Source organism: Aspergillus pseudodeflectus (assembly GCF_044049435.1).
Source record: "Aspergillus pseudodeflectus strain CBS 756.74 chromosome Unknown BJX68scaffold_43, whole genome shotgun sequence".
NCBI lineage: Eukaryota > Fungi > Ascomycota > Eurotiomycetes > Eurotiales > Aspergillaceae > Aspergillus > Aspergillus pseudodeflectus.
In genome coordinates this window covers 127,731-147,083 of record NW_027263819.1, presented here as the reverse complement: position 1 = coordinate 147,083, position 19,353 = coordinate 127,731, and the positions used below count along the sequence as shown (strand labels likewise).

At 51.4% G+C, this 19,353-nt stretch overlaps 7 protein-coding genes across 7 annotated transcripts; 1 reads left to right on the top strand and 6 right to left on the bottom strand.

Annotated features, from left to right (window-relative positions):
- Positions 1-1,960: 1,960 nt before the first annotated feature.
- Positions 1,961-5,070, bottom strand: BJX68DRAFT_152171 (putative MFS monosaccharide transporter). The gene is made up of 3 exons (XM_071036681.1): positions 4,633-5,070; positions 4,093-4,561; positions 1,961-4,040 (listed from the first exon to the last, which is right to left on the bottom strand). The coding sequence occupies exons 1-3, from the start codon at positions 4,789-4,791 to the stop codon at positions 2,149-2,151; spliced, it is 2,520 nt and encodes an 839-aa protein (XP_070895912.1). The 5' UTR covers positions 4,792-5,070; the 3' UTR covers positions 1,961-2,148.
- Positions 5,071-5,655: 585 nt separating this feature from the next.
- On the bottom strand, positions 5,656-7,101 carry BJX68DRAFT_152199 (RlpA-like double-psi beta-barrel domain-containing protein). Its single transcript, XM_071036682.1, has one exon. The coding sequence runs from the start codon at positions 6,834-6,836 to the stop codon at positions 5,961-5,963; it is 876 nt and encodes a 291-aa protein (XP_070895911.1). The 5' UTR covers positions 6,837-7,101; the 3' UTR covers positions 5,656-5,960.
- Positions 7,102-8,570: 1,469 nt separating this feature from the next.
- BJX68DRAFT_152072 (ribonucleotide-diphosphate reductase subunit RNR1) lies at positions 8,571-11,661 on the bottom strand. The gene is made up of 4 exons (XM_071036680.1): positions 11,380-11,661; positions 11,076-11,233; positions 10,077-11,017; positions 8,571-10,024 (listed from the first exon to the last, which is right to left on the bottom strand). Exons 1-4 carry the CDS (start codon positions 11,396-11,398, stop codon positions 8,590-8,592), a joined length of 2,553 nt encoding a protein of 850 aa, XP_070895910.1. The 5' UTR covers positions 11,399-11,661; the 3' UTR covers positions 8,571-8,589.
- Positions 11,662-11,666: 5 nt separating this feature from the next.
- On the bottom strand, positions 11,667-12,950 carry BJX68DRAFT_243511 (putative GPI anchored cell wall protein). The gene is made up of 3 exons (XM_071041160.1): positions 12,594-12,950; positions 12,377-12,522; positions 11,667-12,315 (listed from the first exon to the last, which is right to left on the bottom strand). Exons 1-3 carry the CDS (start codon positions 12,686-12,688, stop codon positions 12,059-12,061), a joined length of 498 nt encoding a protein of 165 aa, XP_070895909.1. The 5' UTR covers positions 12,689-12,950; the 3' UTR covers positions 11,667-12,058.
- A 598-nt stretch (positions 12,951-13,548) lies between these two features.
- On the bottom strand, positions 13,549-14,733 carry BJX68DRAFT_152052 (kinase-related protein). Its single transcript, XM_071036679.1, has 2 exons — positions 14,308-14,733; positions 13,549-14,247 (listed from the first exon to the last, which is right to left on the bottom strand). The coding sequence occupies exons 1-2, from the start codon at positions 14,345-14,347 to the stop codon at positions 13,583-13,585; spliced, it is 705 nt and encodes a 234-aa protein (XP_070895908.1). The 5' UTR covers positions 14,348-14,733; the 3' UTR covers positions 13,549-13,582.
- A 1-nt stretch (position 14,734) lies between these two features.
- Positions 14,735-16,872, bottom strand: BJX68DRAFT_152051 (uncharacterized protein). The gene is made up of 3 exons (XM_071036678.1): positions 16,741-16,872; positions 15,081-16,639; positions 14,735-15,029 (listed from the first exon to the last, which is right to left on the bottom strand). The coding sequence occupies exons 1-2, from the start codon at positions 16,749-16,751 to the stop codon at positions 15,349-15,351; spliced, it is 1,302 nt and encodes a 433-aa protein (XP_070895907.1). The 5' UTR covers positions 16,752-16,872; the 3' UTR covers positions 14,735-15,029; positions 15,081-15,348.
- A 216-nt stretch (positions 16,873-17,088) lies between these two features.
- BJX68DRAFT_243506 (dihydrofolate synthase) lies at positions 17,089-18,987 on the top strand. The gene has a single exon (XM_071041159.1). It carries the CDS (start codon positions 17,400-17,402, stop codon positions 18,645-18,647), a length of 1,248 nt encoding a protein of 415 aa, XP_070895906.1. The 5' UTR covers positions 17,089-17,399; the 3' UTR covers positions 18,648-18,987.
- The last annotated feature ends 366 nt before the right edge of the window (positions 18,988-19,353 follow it).

Sequence of the window (19,353 nt, the reverse complement as noted above, 5' to 3'; positions counted from 1 at the left end):
TACCTGCCTCGGAATTGCATACATCCTACTCTATGTTAGCCAGATGGAGAAAAAGCACCACATAACCTCAGCTACTTGGACGACTTGACTTCTGGAGACTTGGAGGGTCTACTATCTAATTTCCCTATCGATCCGTGCATGCGTCTGCTGGTCAAAATATACCAGTAGATACATCGCAGATTCACATCTCATACTCTGATGCTTTGTGTCCAATCCCAGAGTACATCTCAGAGCATCTTCAGAACCATTTAGATTTGAAACGGAACCAATGCCCCACAATTTAATCTATCTGACAAGTGAATTGAAGCCCCTTTCCTTCAACAATCAGGACAGGTTCTAGCAGCGTTCCATGCTGAATCCATCCGATGATCCGACCCATCACTCATGACTCAGTTCTTTGTGAATGACATTATTGCTTGCTTGCTTCGGGTTCCTCGCACCGGCCTTCCAGGAATCGATTACCTCGCCGCTACCGAGGTACCCCAGGACAAATCTGAACACGCCGCGAAACCACTGCATTCCGGCCTGGTAAAGTTTTGACAACCAAGTGCCGTCGAGAAGTCAATTTAAATGTCCGATGTAGATCAGACCTGCTCTGGGCATAGCGTCTTCTTGACACCTTCTCGGCCTTGAAACTAGGCCGAACCTGTGGTCTGTGACTTCTCTTATTGATATTGGGCATCAACATCGACGTCCAACAATGGCAGCCGACTGCGAGCCTTGAAAAGGGGGATACGCGAGGCTTGAGGTCTGGGGACGATCTCTGATACGCTTACAATCACGGTACACGTGCTGTGCTCGAGGTTAAATAATGATTACCATCTTCAAGTCACGACTTTTGTGCGTACACAATATGGGGTTGGATATATATATCAGCCACGGTTATCAACAAAGCACCTTACGACAAACCCTTCAAGTCCTTGACCTTCTGAGATTTCAAACTAACACAATCACGAATTGGGCTTGTTCGATACCTCAAAACTTCGGTCCTCGACAAAGCATTACACGTAGCAACTTGAAAGTTCCCCTTTGTGACTTAGAGAGTCACAATCACTCGAGTCGATACATAGCAAAGGTACTGGTATGTACCATACAAACCACTGCTGTACGAGCAGGTATCAGATCGGCAGTTCGAAAGTGGGCCGCAACGCAGCAGCCAAACGTCGATCTCGGCCGAATAACCCCCCAAGTTTCACCCGGCGGTAATGTTCATCGCATTCCTTCCATCGATCGAGATTAAGATCGAGATCTAAGTGCTTAGCTGGATCTATAATATATACTACATTTTATATAGCCGCTGGATAGTACTCAAGACTCATATCTCATATCTCAGAAGGTTCTTGTTTCTCACGGTTAGTGGATCCAATCTTTGGTCTACGGAAGGATCTCGTTCCACGGTTCACGCGATTCCTCAGTCCGCTTGCGGTACGTTGCCCGTATGGCCATATCATTCTGTGGACGACCAGGGATGGATTTCTGGGCTTTCAGAAAAAAGCTAACCATAGCCTTCGTTTTTTTAAATCCAGGCGCCAAACTTGTCTAAGGTATACAAGCATGCCTTCTTAGTTCTGTAGAGACCTAGCCTTATTGTCAAAGCAAAGTAGATACTAATGGTATATCAATGCAGACTACCCCAGGTAGGTTTAAGGTGGAGGACTTTTTGCACAGTCGCACAGCGGCAGTTCTCTAGGTTGGCGGACATGTAGTATCTGTCGGGCTCTTCTTGATAGACAAGTTAAGACAGCCAGATGGAAGTCAATTGTATCGGGGTAAAATGTCTCAAGATAGACTAAGCAGGTTGATTATCATTTATATAAGAGGTTCACTTTTTAATCCGCATTCATGCCCAGCTACCCAATGCCAATGCAAGACGAGACCAAGACCAAGACCAGTATAGATCCTAGGCGATATATAGTTATAAATAAGAGGGGAAAGAAAGAAAAGAAAAGCCCAATGCGCATTGCGGCTTGCACCTGAACTCCAAGCTGGAATAGGCGTTAATAGAGAGAGATATAGAGAAAAATTATTCAAAATGCAACCAAAATGCCGCCGGGTATCATTTATGCATCGATCGTCGAATAAAACAAGAGAGGGATGGATATGTGAGCGTGACAATGCGAGTGTGTGGGGGTGTGTAGGTTATGTAGGTCATATGGGCGACTGCTCGTCGCTCGAGTTCGAGAGATCTTTATCCTTTGTAGGGATCCGCTGGACATCCCGCTCCGTAAGCGAGTTCGATCTCGAGATTGATATAGAATTTAGTGGGGAGTTGGGCCCGGAGAGGTCGATTGTCGGCAGCGGGTCCGGGTCATTGAGGACACTTCTTCGTCGCGAGTATACCCCGCCCTGCGATGGGTTGGCCTTCTCTCGCGGCATGGGGTTCGATCGCGGCTGTCGGCTTCGGCGCCGGCGCGTATGTCGGAGGTGTTCGTTTGGTACGGGGTCGACTTGTTTCTTTGCGGCGGGGACGAGGTTTAGGTATATTGGGAATATCGCGCCAGCTGCAAAGAGCGCGACAAGAACGCTGTACGAATCGGGAACGCTGTTTGTTGCGCGCTGGGCGGCGTACTGTGCGAATGGCAGGAAGGCGCCACCGCTGATCGCGACAGTCATGATTGAGCCGGCGGTCTTGGTGTGGCGGCCTGTGCCGCGGAGGCCGATGGCGAAGATGATGCTGAAGGCGCCGCTTTCGAACAGGAAGACCATCATGCCCATGGCAATGGCTGTGGGACCGGTGGTGCTCATGCACAGGGCGGCAAAGACGATCATGCCGATGTAGGAAAGGAGGAGAATCCAACGGGGCTTGAGAAACCACTGCAAGAAGGCGGCGAGGAAGCGGCCGATGGCGAAGACGGAGCGACCGATTGTTAGGTAGTCGAATTCGCTCATAGGTCGTTGCGGATACGCGGATGCGACTAGGGACTCGAAGCTAATGGAGAAGACCTCCTGGCCAGCGACGTATAGGAACTGTGACCATACGCCTAATGCAAGGGTCATCCAGACAATCGGAACCCCAAACGGGGCGGCCCGGTTGTCGTCCCGCCGACGATTCGCTAGCTCCTCCAGATCTTCATCAGACGCCTCCGGAATCGGCAGGTAGTAAAAAGCCAATGCTAGGAGCACGTCGAACAGGGCAATCCCAAGGTAGGTCCACTGCACGTCGACCAAAGAGGAAACGTCGGTGACACTGTTGAATAGAACCCGCTTGGCGAGCAAGGGAGACAGGACACTCCCTACTGCTTGAACTCCTTGCGAGATATTCAACCGTACCTCTGAATTCTCCAGCGGCCCGCAGAGAGAAATGAACGGATTCGCTGCCGTTTCGAGAATGGCGAGCCCGCATCCAGTAATAAAGTTCGATACGAGGAACGCGGAATAAGAGGTCAACACAGCGGACGGCCAGAATATCAGCGAGCCACAGGCATAGAAACACAGGCCCGTGATAAACGTCGCCTTGAAACCCCAGCGCTTCAACACTGTGCGTCCAACTAGCGGTGGAGCCACCAAGTACCCTCCGAAGTAGACGCAATGGAGACCGAGGGACCGCCAGCTGTCGAGTCGTACAATCTGCTGGAACTGGTCATTGAGAATGTCGAGGAAGCCATATGCGAATCCCCACAGGAAAAACAGAACAGTCGTAATCGCGTTTGGCGCAATGGACTCCTTGTTGCTTAATTTCAACATATTTGCTGGTTTCTTCATATTGACAAAGTCGAAGAAGGTCATACTGCGCGGATCAGACGTGCTCGTAAGGGTGGTTGTATTGGCTTCGGCGTCGGTAGTTGTAGTACCAGGAGCTGCCAGGATCTCTGACAGACTCACAAGGTTTGCGGAGTCATTTAGTATTGCGTCTGCGGTGGGCATCTGCAGTGGCAGCGGTACTGGCGGATCGGTCGGGTTCGTTAGAGTACTCCCATCGGTGTCGCGGATCAATTTGGGGACCAATTTCGCGACAAGCGGTTTGAGACTGGGTACACAGGCGCACATCACAGAGACATTGACCTCCACAACGGACCACATAAAGGAAAGAGACGCATACCCTGGACAAGTTAGCTGACTGAAATGTTCAACCGATAGATGAGGGCCAAGTACAGGCAAAATCGCCGCCTCCATAGTTCTGGAGATGAATTTGGCGAAGAGCAATCTCCCGAGACGTGGTGGCTTCCTGCAGATATGCTATGCGAATGACATCGACGACAGCGACGAAGAACCCAAAACTAAACGTAATCACAAGGATAATTTTTTGTTTCCGCGGGAGTCGCATACGAGTAAGAATAGGATTGGGCAGGACCAAAATGGCCAGGTCTGTGATGATATTGACCGGCGAAGAGGATAGATATAGCGTCAAGATATCGGTGCAACGCGCGTCGACTGGTAGCGAGGCCGCAAATGCGGCCCCGACAGGCCGACATTGGAAGATATTGACAAAAGTCAACGCCAGTCCGGCAACGTTGACGACGACTAAGGTGGCATAGTTTGCATAGCGGAAGATCTTTTCGCCTTGGGTGAGAGTGAGGTAGAAGACGAGGATGGAGGACTTTACGGCCATCAAGGCCGGGTTCTAGTGGAGGCGCGGTAATGAGCGAATGTCATAGTGGCCGAAGTGCGGAGCACTCGGATCGGAACACTCACATATAGGACGGTGAAAGCATAGTTGGCGCGGCTGAGGCTAGCTCGCTCGGCAACAGGGATGTCGACATCATGTAGACCAAGGCCCTTTTTAGTGGCATAGAACAGAGCAAAGGAGAATCCGAAGTTGATGAGCTGTCGAAGCGCACAGGGAATTAGCATGTAGGCGGGCGGAGCTGACGAGAACGTGGAAGCTCATGGATTGGACTGTTGCAAGCATACCCAAGCCAGGAGCATTAAATAATCGTGTAACGCAAGCCTCCGAACGATCCATATGCGCGAGACGAAACGCAGGGCGACGAAGACGGTAGCGAGGACGAAGAAGACGATGGAGACGACGAGGACCTCGGGTCGGCGGTCCTCCATGATGTAAACGGCTCACTCGGGGAAGTGCGAGAAGTCCATGGCCGGTAAAGGCATGTCCACAGGAGCGAGGGGAGTCGAGTCGAGTCGAAGAGAGCGAAATCCGGGGTAAGATGGATAGAGAGAGCGAAACTCGAGGACTCGAGAGAGAGGGAAGAAAAGGCTCGAGTCGAAAACCCGAACACGAAGCGAGGGGGAAAAGTCAAAACAGGGCCCGAGGGACTGTGGGTCAAGGGATCAATTAATTCCAGCTTCAATTCTTCCCAACTTGCTTGGAGGAATCTAAGATTCTCTCTTTTTTCCTGGTTCGCATAATTTCTCCAACCAGGGCTTCGAATCCGGTCCCCTGCTGTGTCCATGGATGCTGCACACACGACCCGTTGCTATCTTCTCTTAGCCTACCCCAGAGTCCATCCAGTCCACTGGGTCCGAGACTGGGGAACCTTGACGTTGTATTGCGATCCCCATTGTCTCCCCTTTGTTGTTTCTGATTCTTCACGATCCGACTTCTATGCAGGTATGCTTTGGAATCAAAAGGAATATGTTAGTCCACAACAATGGTTGGCTGTGCTCTTGGCAGTTCTCAATAAGTCACTCAATAAGACACGGAAGGGTCCCGTCCAAGCAATTCAGGTTCCCTGTACTACTAGTATGGGTTAGGTAAGAACCGATGTCGGATCTACAGAGGAACACTACGAGACAGAATCTCCGAAAACACTTGATTCGTAGCGTCATAAGTCCCCAGCGGGATTCCAGATCCTGTCCCTTCCGCGCTGCTTTTTTTCCATGTTGAAGTAACAAATGGTTTGGTTGGTTATGTTACCACAACCCAATCTCTATAAACATGAAGCATAAGGTGAATGAATGCCTCTTGGCAAGGCATCCCGTAGATGGGAAGGATAAAAAAAGTATGATATAGCGAATGTAAGAACAAAAAAAGCGGCGCAAGACATATATTGCGGGGGTATTTACTCCAGGTACCACTCAACACCGTGGAGTCTGCCGGCGTCGAAGGAGGCGAGCAGGCTGAAGAAGTGGCGCGACAAGTCGATCGAGGTGTCGTCGCAGCCCATGCACTTGTCGACAACGATACCCTTGGAGGTCTTGCCGTTGTACTTGATGACGACGGTGCGGCCGCAGTCGCTGTCCTGCATGATGCCGACTGGCAGAGCGATAACGTCCTCGGAAGAGCCATCGTTGACGAGGCCGCAGCTGCTGGGTGCGCTCATGGAGGTGGCGGTGTCATAGAAGGTGACCTGGCCGACACAGGGAGAGCCAGCAGAGCAAGGGCCGCCAGAGCCAGAGCTAGAACCGGAGCCGGAACCAGCAGAGGCAACAGGCTCAACAGTCGAGGTCTCAACTGGGGCGGGAGCCTGGGTAGTCGTCTCAGGCTCAGGCTCTTGTGTAGGGATAGGGATCTCGGTGGGCACAGAGACAGTAGGGACGCTAGGCTTGACGACCTGGACTTCGGGAGTCTGGACAGTGACCTCAGGCTCAACAGTGGTGGAAGTCTCAGGCTCAGCAGTGCTGGTGGTAGTGCTGGTGGTAGTGGTAGTGGTAGTGGTAGTGGTGCTGGTAGAGGTCTCTGGCTCAGGCTCGGGCTCGGGAGCGGTGGCATGGTTGATGCTCTCCTCAATGATGGTGCTAGGAGGAGCCTGCTGACCGGGCAGGATGGTGGTGGTGACATCGATGGTGGTCCAGGTGGTGACGGTCTTGGTCTCCCAGACGGTAACCGCGTCGCGCTTGTGGTTGTGCTTGTGGCCGTGGCTGTGGCCAGGAGCAGCCGCGCTCAAGGCCGCAAAGGCCGTGGCAGCGATGGCGAGAGTCTTGCTGATGGGAGCCATTGCGGTTGATGATGGATGCGATATGTGCGGTTGGGTGTTGTATATATTCAACAAGGAAAGAGACAAGCGCCTAGTTTCTGAGTGAAGGAGCGAAGTGTTGCTGGATGAGCTGCACAGCAGGCCGGATGCAACGCAGTCAAGAGAGTGTGCGAAGGAGCGAAAGCTGCAGATATGCAGGAAGAGAGTGGCAGACGCTTGTCAACGAGAGGCTCGAGACTGGAGAGAAAGAAGTGGTGTGGAAGAAAGACGCAAAAAGCGAGGGTCTGGCCGGTGGTGAGACGGGCAGAGCGGTATTTAATGCTAGGCCACATGTCTAACTAGAAGTGGTCCTAGCGCCAAAAACAAAGAAAGCTGAGCGGTCCAATTGGGGCAGCCCCAGACCCGCCCCACGAACTGAGTGTCCCGTTTGATTGCCAGCCCAGTCCTTCCATGGTTCATCGCAATTCCACTGTTGGTAGTACTATGCTGTATTTCCCATCGTCGTAGGTATCTGAGAAATCACCGGCTGCCATCTCATCTCTGACCTGTCCAACACGACAAAAGCACCAGCCAACGAAGCACCGGGTACCTGAGCCGGAGCCCCCGGAACGAATCAGCCAAAGAGTCGTGGACGACCGGTCCACGGAAATCTGACTGGTTCCCCTTCAGGGTCTGGATCTTCATCGGATGGTCAAGGTTTGTTAGCGCGTCCGTCTCCTTTTCTTCCCACACCTCTTGCCGGTAAATTTGGCAACGCCAGCGGCGGCCAGGGGGATCAGCAAGTTAGCAACTCCCAAACTCGGTGCCTGAAGCCACACAGCCTTGGCGGTCTTGCTCTGACGTGGGCTTCGTGGCTCATCTGGATTCTGTGGGCTCTTCTTTTCCCCCAATTCGCATCGCGTCCTGAGGGCCCTGCCCACTCGCCGTGGCGCTATTCGTCGTTTCGTTCGGCTTTCTCATCATGCGCTGGTCTGGCCAGGATTGCGCCACTTTGCTGAGTGGATGACTGGGATTGAATTTGCAAGGTTTCAGCCTTTCAGTTCCCATGTGTGGACTCATTGTTCCTGGTCGACTCTTGGAGGCAATGGAGGCTTTCATGTCTTATACCGCAGAGTCAGCAATACGAATATTCTGACAAAGAGAAACCCGCCCTGAAGACCCCAAGACGGGCTGAAGAATACATATCTTTGCAGTTGGGTAGTGAACTGAGATTGTTAAAAGTCTCGACCCGACAGCTGTTTCTATTCCATTCAACAGTCAGTCTGGGCGTCATCTGTCATACCCGCTTGCAGCAAAATTGTTCTTTTGGGGGCACAAATTTCAAAGTCAATAGCATCAGTCCACGAGTCTCTGCTTCTTGTGTAAAGTCTCCACTCTCATTAGAGCTTTACGCCAATCGGGCATTGCTCCCCTCAGTTGGAGACTCGGAGCTTTGAGCACAAGGGTTGACAATCCATCCACTAACGGCTCTTTCGTTGAGACATGGGCGGTTGAAACTTCAATAATTAAGAATGTACGAATTCGAATTCGAATCAATCTACCTAAAGTATGTAAAAAATAGCCATAAACCATCAGACATAAGAGAACTAGCCAGGGTAACTTTAGACAGATATGGAATATGCCTGGCACGAAACAAAGACAAGCCCGCGTCAATGTCATATCGCAAGAAAAGAAAACACTCAGAAAGCCAATATCCATCAACTCATGATATAAATACAAAAGAAACCCAATATTAAGATAAAACACCTTCTAACAAAAATGAGAACTAAAAGGATCAGCCTTGGCACATAATGCAGGCCTCCTTGTTCTCAATGCTGCATTGGAGGACCTTTTGCGAGTAGATGTCGGCCTCGCTGGGCTCGCCTTCCTTCTTCTCTTCTTCATCACTCTGAGCATCGCCGTTGACATCAGCTTCACGAGAGATGCCGTTGGTGGCGTTCTCGCTGTTGCCGTTCACTTGCTCAAGGGGAGCACGTGGAACTGCCGAGTAGCTGGCTGCCGCAGCACCGACGCGCTTCTTCGTGGTTCGGGCAACGTTGGTATCTTCAACCTTCAGTTGCTCCTGGTCGACAGTGAACTGGATGGGAGCAGAGGCGGCCATGGTACGCAGGTAGTACATGCCAGTCTTCAGACCCATCTTCCAGCCAGCAAAGTGCATGCTAGTGATCTTGCCCATGGTGGGCTCCTTGAGATGGATGTTGAGAGACTGAGACTGATCAATGTACGCACCACGATCAGCAGCCATCTCCAGGATCCGTCGCTGAGAGATTTCCCAAACAGTCTTGTAGAGAGCCTTGATGTCATCGGGGATGTTGGGAATGTTCTGCACGGAACCACCGTCGGCGATGATGCGGTTTTTCATGTTGTCAGACCAGAGGCCAAGGTCGACAAGATCCTTGAGCAACCAAGGGTTGACAACCTGGAACTCACCCGCAAGGACACGGCGAGAATAGATGTTGGAGGTGTAGGGCTCGAAGCACTCGTTGAAACCGAGGATTTGGCTGGTACTTGCGGTAGGCATAGGAGCAACAAGAAGACTGTTGCGGACACCAGTCTGAGCAATCTTGGCCTTGAGAGCATCCCAATCCCAAAGATCGGTTGGGGTGCGGTCCCACATGTCATACTGCAGAATACCCTCCGAGACAGGGGAGCCTTGGTAGGTCTCATAAGGCCCATGCTGCTTGGCGAGGTCAGAAGATGCGGTCAACGCACCGTGGTAGATGGTCTCAAAGATCTGAATGTTCAATTGCTTGGCCTCGGCGGAGTCGAATGGCAAACGCAGAGCAAGGAATGCATCAGCCAAGCCGTTGACACCAAGGGCAATCGGGCGGTGGCGGAAGTTACTCTTCTTGGCTTCGGGGACGGGGTAGTAGTTGATGTCGATGATCTTGTTCAGGTTGCGAACCAGCACCTGGACGACTTCGTGCAGCTTTCCAAAGTCATACTCGCCGCGAGCAGCGTCAACAAAGGTAGGGAGCGCAAGGGAGGCAAGGTTGCAAACAGCAACCTCATCAGGAGCACTGTACTCGACAATCTCTGTGCACAGGTTGGAACTGCGAATGGTTCCCAAATTCTTCTGGTTGCTCTTCTTGTTGCAAGCATCCTTGTACAGCATGAAGGGGTTGCCGGTCTCGGTTTGAGCTTCCAAAATGGCATACCAGAGTTTCTGAGCCTTGACGGTCCGGCGACCTCTGCCTTCCCTCTCGTACCTATCATGCTGTTAGCAGAGAAGGAGGAAATCTGATGTTTAGTACCACTCACTGTTCGTAAAGAGCATCAAACTCGTCGCCATAGACGTCTGCCAAGCCAGGGGCTTCGTTAGGGCAGAAGAGGGTCCAATCACCATTGGCCTCGACACGCTTCATGAATAGGTCGGGGGTCCAAAGAGCATAGAACAGGTCACGGGCTCTTACTTCCTCCTTTCCGTGGTTCTTGCGCAGGTCCAAGAACTCGAAAACGTCGGCGTGCCAGGGCTCAAGGTAGATAGCAAAGGCACCCGGACGCTTGTTTCCTCCTTGATCAACGTATCTAGCGGTGTTGTTGAAAACTCGAAGCATGGGGAGAATTCCGTTGGACGATCCATTGGTACCACTGATGTAAGATCCAGTAGCACGGATGCGGTGAACGTTGAGACCTATCCCTCCAGCAGTCTTTGAAATCATAGCACAGGTCTTCAATGTGTCGTAGATACCCTCGATACTGTCTTCCTTCATGTCGACCAGGAAGCAAGAAGCTAGCTGAGGCTGGGGAGTACCCGCATTGAACAGGGTCGGGGAGGCGTGTGTGAAGAACTTCTGGGACATCAGGTTGTAGGTTTCGATGGCTCTCTCAATATCGTTGCCATGAATACCGACAGCAACACGCATCAGCAAATGCTGAGGACGCTCGGCAACCTTGCCGTTGAGACGCAGAAGGTATGACCGCTCAAGGGTCTTGAAACCAAAGAAGTTGTAGTTGAAATCCCGATCGTAGACAATCGCAGAGTTGAGCTCGTCGGCATGTTTCATCACAATCTCGTATGTTTCTTGTGATATCATAGGCGCAGCCTTCTTATTCTTGGGGTTGACATAGTGGTAAAGATCTGAGATGACGAGGGAGAATTGCTTCTTGGTTTGCTTGTGGAGGTTCGACACGGCGATACGAGCGGCAAGGATGGCGTAGTCTGGGTGGGTGACGGTCATGTAAGCGGCCGTCTCGGCAGCCTTTGGAAGAGGATATCAGCACAAGATGAGCGATAGAGGGCGTTTGGGGGGAGCATACCAGGTTGTCCAGCTCAACTGTCGTGACACCCTGGTAGACGCCAGAGATGACTTTTTGAGTGATAGCGGCAGCGTCGACATGCTCAGGATCAAGCCCATAACAGAGCCTTGACACACGAGCTGTGATCTTGTCGAACTGTACGCGTTCTTTGCGTCCGTCTGTGTGATTACAAATGCATTAGCAGGGTCCTGACAGCAAGGTGGCAACGCGCTAGATCTCGAGAGAAAGCCGCGTCAACACGTCCAAGGAACCACAATCTGGGATAGCTAGAGAATTGCGGTATAAAAATTGCTTCAAGACATACCTCTCTTGTAGACAAACATGGCGTGGAATAGCGGGACGTGACCCGGTAGATATGCGGAATGAGGGAACTGGGCAAAGACAGGGAGTATAAGGATAATTAGGATACTCAAGCAAAGTCGAGAAGCTCTGGTACTATGGGAAGAGGATTGAGGTCACTGAGGGAGAGGGAACAGTTCCAAGGCAGGGCTGAGGAGGATGAGAGGAAAAGAGAGACCGGAGGGGCCGAGCGAAGGGAGATATTGTCTCCGGCTCACGCGTTCAAGGTGGATATCAACCGCGAATTTTCGTGTTTGGGCTAAATGGGTTGCTCTGCAAAACCTTGTCTCAAAACGCGCTAAGATGCTGAGTCACGTGGGAAGCAGAAGAGCCTCAGGCAGTCACAACACTGACGATCAGGCAGAGTACAAGTCTGCTTGTGAGACTGCAGAATCTATAGGTCTGTGGTGTTTTCGATGCCCAGGCAGTATTGATTTGTTGTATAACTCTTCTCTGTACCGAGATCGAAACTCAATAATACACATGAAGAGTTACAGTTCCTGCTTGATGACCCTTCGACTGCAGGAAGGAGATCTAAAATGACCATTCTAATATACTATTGGTGATGCAAAAAAGTCACGCAGGACACATTTCCGGATATGTTTGTCCAAATACCAGATATTGTACACAGCCCTCAAGGCATCTTAGAGCGTAGCCGCGAACCCAAGGAAAACAACGGCAGCAAATGCAGCGGCAGAGACTTGCTTGTCAGTAGAGGCACCGTTAGTTTCGCTAGGGCTGTCGCCGCTCTCGGTGGCAGAAGCAGACTCGGAGTCAGAGTCAGAGTCGGAGGTCGAGCTGGCAGAGCTGGTGGACGATGCGCCGGCAGTGGAGGTGGAGTCGGAATCCGAGGACGAGGTGCTAGAGTGGGAGGAGGAAGAAGAGGTGGACGTGGCGATCTCTGTTCGAACGGAGTCAGCTATGTATCCAATTAATTCTTTATACTAGAAAGATATACGCACCAACTTCGTAGCCAGCCTCCTCGCAGACATCGGAGTAGTAGTTTAGAGCTTCCTTGGCATCGTCTCCGCACACGTCCCTGATAGATGACTGAATCTCATCGCCGTTTGTCTTGCAAAGGCCCTTGAGATCACCAGGAGTTTCGGGACTATTCAAAGAATATCCTTAGCACATGCTCCTTATCACTTGTCCCGACTTCCACCGGAATGTTCAACTTACCCCACAACCTGGAGCAGGCAAGCAGGGGTGCTAGCAGCAACAATGTTGGTCAGGGCAAAGAGTGCGACAGCGAGAGAAGACTTTGCGAAGAACATTTTGACGTTGTGGACGGGGTAATCGGAATTGGAAACGGGATCGAGTCGGTTCAGGGGAATCAATGGGACCCGCCGCAAGTAGTGAGTTTTAAAAGAGTGACTGGAGTTGTATTGGTAAAGACCGTGGGATTGATAAAGGAAAGGAAGGCGTCTGCAAAAAGAGTGACAGACAACAATGAAGAAGAGTTGAAGAGACCTCGAAACAACAATAATGAACGAATTCGATGGAGAAATAACAGGGAATCGGGAGATGCCTTCAGCACGGCTGTTTCACCCAACAGGGGAGTTGCCCTGCCGATCGCTCGTCCCTGGCCCCTGGCCCGCCGCCCGCGTTTCAAATTTTACCAACCCTGACGGTTTACCACAGAAATCGAATTCCTTGACGGAGATTCGAGATGCCTCGGGTTGCAATGAAGTCATGGTAAATATGTCCCATTTGCCAGAGATTTCGGTAGCTTTGTGCATATATAGTCCTTGAGACCAGTGCTATATTCGGAATGAGCTTTCTTTCCTGGCTACAGTGTCACGATACCATGGTTTGAATTGCAGCGTAAATAGAGAATCCCATCACAATATCACCAGGAACATGAGACATCTATGCTTCTATCTAGGTGACCATAGCCTTTGGCTTTACCATTAGCGATCTTTGCTCTGGCCTCCTGCTCTGTATGGCAAATTCGTCCGTGAATTGAAAGCATTACTCGGAAATCTGGGCCCATTTGTCTCAGAGTTAATCTCTAAATATAGTCCTGTAAAGGGGCGAAAGGGCAGGCCTGCTGACCATGAGATTGAAGAAAGCCATATTGATTATGTACCAGATCTCTAAGGGAGTGTTATTTACTTTCCCAGGTCTAATTTACTGTCGTCGCGTTCATAATCCATGCATCATGCAAATCAGTACTCCCACCGGGGGTCATAAGAACTCTGGATAATCTCCTGAACATCCATCCGTTCATCCACAATCTCTCTCCCATTTACTAGGTCATTCTCATTTGCGCGCTTCTCGGCTTCAGCTTCGTTCTTTGCAATACCAGCTTTGACATGTCGCTTGATTAATCTTTGCCGTGCAACATCAAAGTCAACGTCCACAAACCACAACTCATCCATCAGCCCCGCCGCGGAGCTCCATGGCTCCTTATTCAAGCTGAGATAGTTTCCCTCGAAGAATATCACCCGTCGCTCAGGCGCAATGGGCACGTCATTGTCCACGGGATCCTTGACAGCGTGATCGAAGCTCGGAGCATATAAAGTTTGCGTGTCTGGCGTCAGCGGTTCACGCAGGGCGCGCACCAGCTCTAGGAACTTCTCTCCGTCAAATGTAAACGCCGCCCCTCTTCGCGCAGCAGCATATTCGGGATCGGGCATTTGCGCCAGCTGTGCCCGTGTGAGGTGGTATCCATCCATGGGGATAGCGGCGGCGATGAATCCTTCGTTCTGTTCGGCGTATATCTGATTGATACGTTTGGCCATTGTGATTGCGAGCTCTGTCTTTCCGGATCCCGGGATGCCGCTGACTGCGACCATTAAGCGGGCATTTTGGGGCGTCTTTTGGTATTTATCTGAACGTTCCCGCTTGGTTAGCTGCGAAGTCCGAGGCGGAGTAGCTGCATGCTTCTTACCCCAGATCTTATCGACTAGCCTGGCTACCTGTGTCTCCATGACTGGCGCGATAATTTCAGCAAGAACAAGTAGCCGAAGTGCAGTATCAAAGGTTTGATAGTACGCTCAGCCAAGGATATTCAAGTTCTGTCACGCGAGGAGCTTGCGATAGTTTGACGCACGCAGGGTGGGTGACAGCGGAAGTAGCTTATGGTGAGGTGGTTTGTCCCAAAAGCGCGGAGCAAAGTCGATGATTGAAGTAGATAATAGATCACCCACTGCGCAATGGCAGACCCTCAGTGACGACGAGATAGAAGCTATCCTGACAAATAATTGCGGCGGGCGGGGGCTTTCGTCAGAGTGGGGTACGCGACGGGGTCTGGAGCGATGAGCTCCGTCTGGAGAACGGTGCATCTCCGATCTGCTCCTTAGAAGCAATATCACCAACAAACGGAACATAGGACTCCGGCATCTCATCTTCAACCCATGCTTCCCCAAAAAAACATGGAAAGATTCTTTGCCCCCACTTGGCGTAGGTTTGATCCTGGTATCAGCATGCGATCTGCCGCAGCAGCTAAGCTTCGAGGACTGGACTAGGCTCGACAAGGAAAATGCTAACAATTCGAGGTCGATTCCACATATCATGGCTTCGCAAGGAGATTCGACGCTCAACATATCTACAGGCAGTGATCGAGAAGTACTAGGCACAATCTAAGAGAAGCCGAAAGGCAACCAGTAAGGTTAGTCTGCACCAAGATGTCCGACAAGCTCTTCGAATAATGTCCTCTTTGGTCCTTTTTGAGAAATGCTCGCACGGTTTGCAAGCGAAATATAGGTCATAGAATATGGATACATGAAATAAACCGTTGCACATGGACCACCACTGGGCCTATGAGCTCATAGCTAGAGGTCACACTCCCAGAACGCCAGAATGATATCCTTTCCGCTAAAGATCCGCGCAAATGTCAAACCCGAAGAATACAGAAAGAAAGAAAGAAAGAAAGAAAGAAAATAAGACGGTATAGTGAAACACATGATAGGAAGGTAACAGGGGAGGCCATTCATCTCTGTCGACTGGGACCATCTGGACCACGACTGTCGTTTGTATCATTGGTACCTGCTCTCTGGCCAATGGTGCGGGACAGTCCAGCTGCCGCCCACCAGTCATCAGGGATATCCTCCCGACGGGCAAGCCGATCCAGAATGGCCTGCATGTGATGCAGATCCTGGTCTGCTGAGGAATCCGAGAATGCGAAGGAGATTGTGGGAATGGACGGGGGGTTATTCAAGGCCGATTGAAGATTATGCGAGCGTCTCATAGAATCAACCTGTCGCATACGCCGGCGGTAGCGCCGAAATAAGGATTGTTGAGTGATTTCACCGTCCGACTCGGTATCAGAATCGGTAGAGCTAGGATAGTCACAAGGGTTCGAGGATTCCGGATAGGGATCGAGTGTCATCTGAACGGTTGGGATAGCGGTGTGCAAGGAGTTTTGGAGTGACTCAAGTGACGTCGCAGAGCTCCTAGAAGTACCAACACGCGAAACATTTGTTCCAGAAGCGGAGGCAGATGTAAAGGAGGAATCGGCACTGGGAAGGTTGGCATCTGGTGTTATCGTAGTGAGAAGAGTCTCCCATGCGTCATTTGCATGGTCATCTTCTAGGTCCACGCTCCTCTGGCGATCGCCGAGGCCATCGACAAGTGAGTCGCGGGTCGTCACATTCGCATCGTTTATAGAGCGCTGGCCAACCCGGCGCAATAAGGGAAGGAAAGACCCTGACGGAACCTCTGGCACAGGAGAATCATGCCGAGGCATAGATGATAAGCGAAGAATATCCGGTCCGGCTGATGGTGTTGGTTGCCTATAGTATGCGATGGCAGGAGCAAAGCGGGGTGTGAATGAGAGATGCTCTTGGTGCTCTGGGCGGGTACCTGCATCACCGGCGCGCCTAGAGTGAGAGTGTAGATCGGGGAGTGTTGAGTTCCTCGGAATTCGCAACCGTTGTCCCGGACGGCTATGGCGAAGCGCATCTCCAAGGATGCGCAGTCCAGCTTCCTGGCGGCTGTTGTCAGCTAAACTACTGTTGAGGTCGAACGGATCGCCGGGCGGAGTGGAATTCGCAGCAGGAGAATGTGAATGTCGTGGTAGGCCATTTGCCTCGCGCTCAATCTCGTCCGCTAGTGAACGAGGAAACGGAGAGCGCAATGTCGCGCTGCGTAGACCAGAGCCACTATACCGCGACGGACGGCGAATCGTGGCCTGGCGGCGAATCGCAGAGCGAGCGGCAGCGCAAGGATCCTTCATAGTATTGTTTTTGGTAGCCTCAGCCGTAGAAGGCTCACGGTACATACTAGAGAAACACTTGTCAGGATAGTTGTTCCCTGGGCACCGCAGGGCGCTGTGGAGACACCAGGCGACCAGAAACAGAGGAGAGAACGGCGATAAACTTACGGAATACCCATAGCTGCGAGAAGTGTGCGAAATGCTTCGTTCAGACAAAGTAAAATGAGCCCACAGAAAAAGCGCCGCTTTCAGAACCCTAGAAGAATGAACGCGAAGGGTGAAAAGTTGACGCGACGATGGCGGTGGGGGTTGGCGACAGAGCTGTGTTGATGGAGAAACGGCAAGATTCGATTTTGCTTCTAATGGGAAAAGCGGAGGGGAGGCGCCTGAGGCAGTAGTCAGACCAAGCGTGAACCCCTTGCGGTCGCGCTCGGACGAGGCGCAACCGAGTGGATCGCGTCCAAAGGCGCCCGTCCAGCCGCCTGTCATCCTGGCGCTTCTCCTGCGCCAAGGGGACTGAGTGTCGGCGCAAACTTTTGGGATATATGGCAACGGTGATTGACCAACAAATTCTCACAAGCTTTGGTTATGGAAGGGATTTATACTGTCGTCAGAAGCTCTGAGCGCAGTTTTGTGCTTGACACCTCAGGCAGAAGCTCTTATCGCCTGGCTTTCCGATAAGCGGGTGCTGACATTCGGCCCGGCGTCGACACGATTGGGGAAAATTGAGGAAACCGACGGCCGGTCGACAGCGTCAACCAGTTTCCGTTTTCCGCTGATCATGAAGGCTGGGTTTGAATCTTCATCCAGCGTGCACATCCGGAGGAATGATTGAGCTCGGCCTCAGCCGGATATCCCGTCTCCTTCAACAGACTCCTCTGTCATGGAAGGCAATCCACATCGCGGGTACCAATGGCAAAGGCTCGATTAGCGCCTACTTGTCGCACCTTCTGACGACAGGAGGGGTACGCTGCGGCCGCTTCACCTCCCCTCACTTGATCGATCGCTGGGATTGCATCACAATTGATGAACGAGTTGTCCAGGAGTCGCTCTTCAAACAAATCGAGGCTCGGGTCAAGCTCCGAGATCAAACGTTAGGCATCGGCGCGAGCGAGTTTGAACTGTTGACGGCAACGGCATTTGAGATATTCAATCACGAACAAGTCGAGGTCGGTGTCGTTGAAGTGGGCATGGGCGGTCGCTTGGATGCTACCAATATACTGAATAATGTCCTTGTTTCGGTTATTGCAAAGATTGGCCTGGATCACCAAGCTTTTCTGGGAAACACAATTGAGGAGATCGCTCGGGAGAAAGCCGGAATATTGAAGCCTGGAGTCTTTTGTGTAGTCGACGGCACGAACTGTGTGGAGGCAACAGAAGCTATCAAACATCGCGCCAGAGAGCTTGGTCTGGATGCCATTCCTGTTTATCCGGATGAACCAGATCGCCAACTGCCCTCACTGACCGGGTTATTTGGGAAACTCGATTTGCAGACCCATCAGAAAGCAAACATGTCTTGCGCTGCAGCAGCTTTGAAAGCTGTCTTGCCACAGGTTCGCCCTGGACTTGATGTCGACACCTTTATACCACATCTTGCTTCTGTGGAGTGGCCGGGTCGCTTACAGAGCATCACTTTAGAGCCTCTGGCCACCCGCAAGGAACCCGTTCTGCTGGATGGTGCGCATAATGCCCAGTCTGCCGAGGTTCTAGGAGAATATGTAAATCGCAAATTGCGCGTGTCGGGGAACAACGTCACCTGGGTCATTGCAGCATCGCATGGAAAAGATATTCGTCCGCTGTTCCATTCTATCATCGAACCAGGCGACGACGTCGCGACAACGAGTTTTGGGCCTGTGGACGGGATGCCTTGGGTCAAGGCTGCTGATCCGGACGATCTATCTTCATGTGTTCTAGACATACAAGGCATCGGGAAAGTTCAGTCGTTCAAAGATGATACTGTCGGTGCAATCGATTGGGCTTGTAGCCGGGCGGACGGCAAACCCCTGGTCATCGCAGGGAGTCTTTACCTCGTCTCAGACGTTCTCCGTTCTCTCAGAGCAGCAAAATCGGGATGAGCAGCATGAGAGACCGAGAGTTGTGTGCCCATTTCCTCTTACAAGCCAGCGGAGGCCTGAGCTTACGCGAAAAGGCATGACGGAGACTTGATGACCACCAACCAAACCACCACCGACAGATGTATATAACACTCGAGCGATGCTCTAGGTAGGATGACGTGGCTGACCCATAATTTCCAATAAATTTGACGTCTCCAGTAAAAGTAACCAACGCTCTTGGGCTTGTCTTACAGCACCATGTGGCCGATAAGGCTGATCGGAAATACACAAGCAGCCGGCCAGTGCGTCATGCTTCAAATAGTGGCGGGCTGTGGAGAAGGGGAGAGTTCTAAACATCCGCTAATTGTTTCCCAAGTTCAGCTCAGCAGGCACAACACTAGGGATTAATATTTTCTCAACTTATTTGCTATCCCTGTTCCCTGTGAACCTGCTGACAATCCACTCTCCTGATTAAATCAAACGGCCAACATCCCATGTGTTCTGTCGCGTTTCAGGGTAGCTTTGTGATTGCGAGAACGAGGATCCCTTTGGTATGTCTTTTCTCTCCCTCTGCGAAACCACTTATCAATACTTTGAGCTACAAGCTAGATTAATTTTATCCTTCCTAAATGACTTTGTTTTCTTCTTGTTTCAATCATTACTGACAATGTACTCTGCAGTAGCAAATGTGCTGATATGAGCGATCCGATCGAATCCCCGGCGCCTG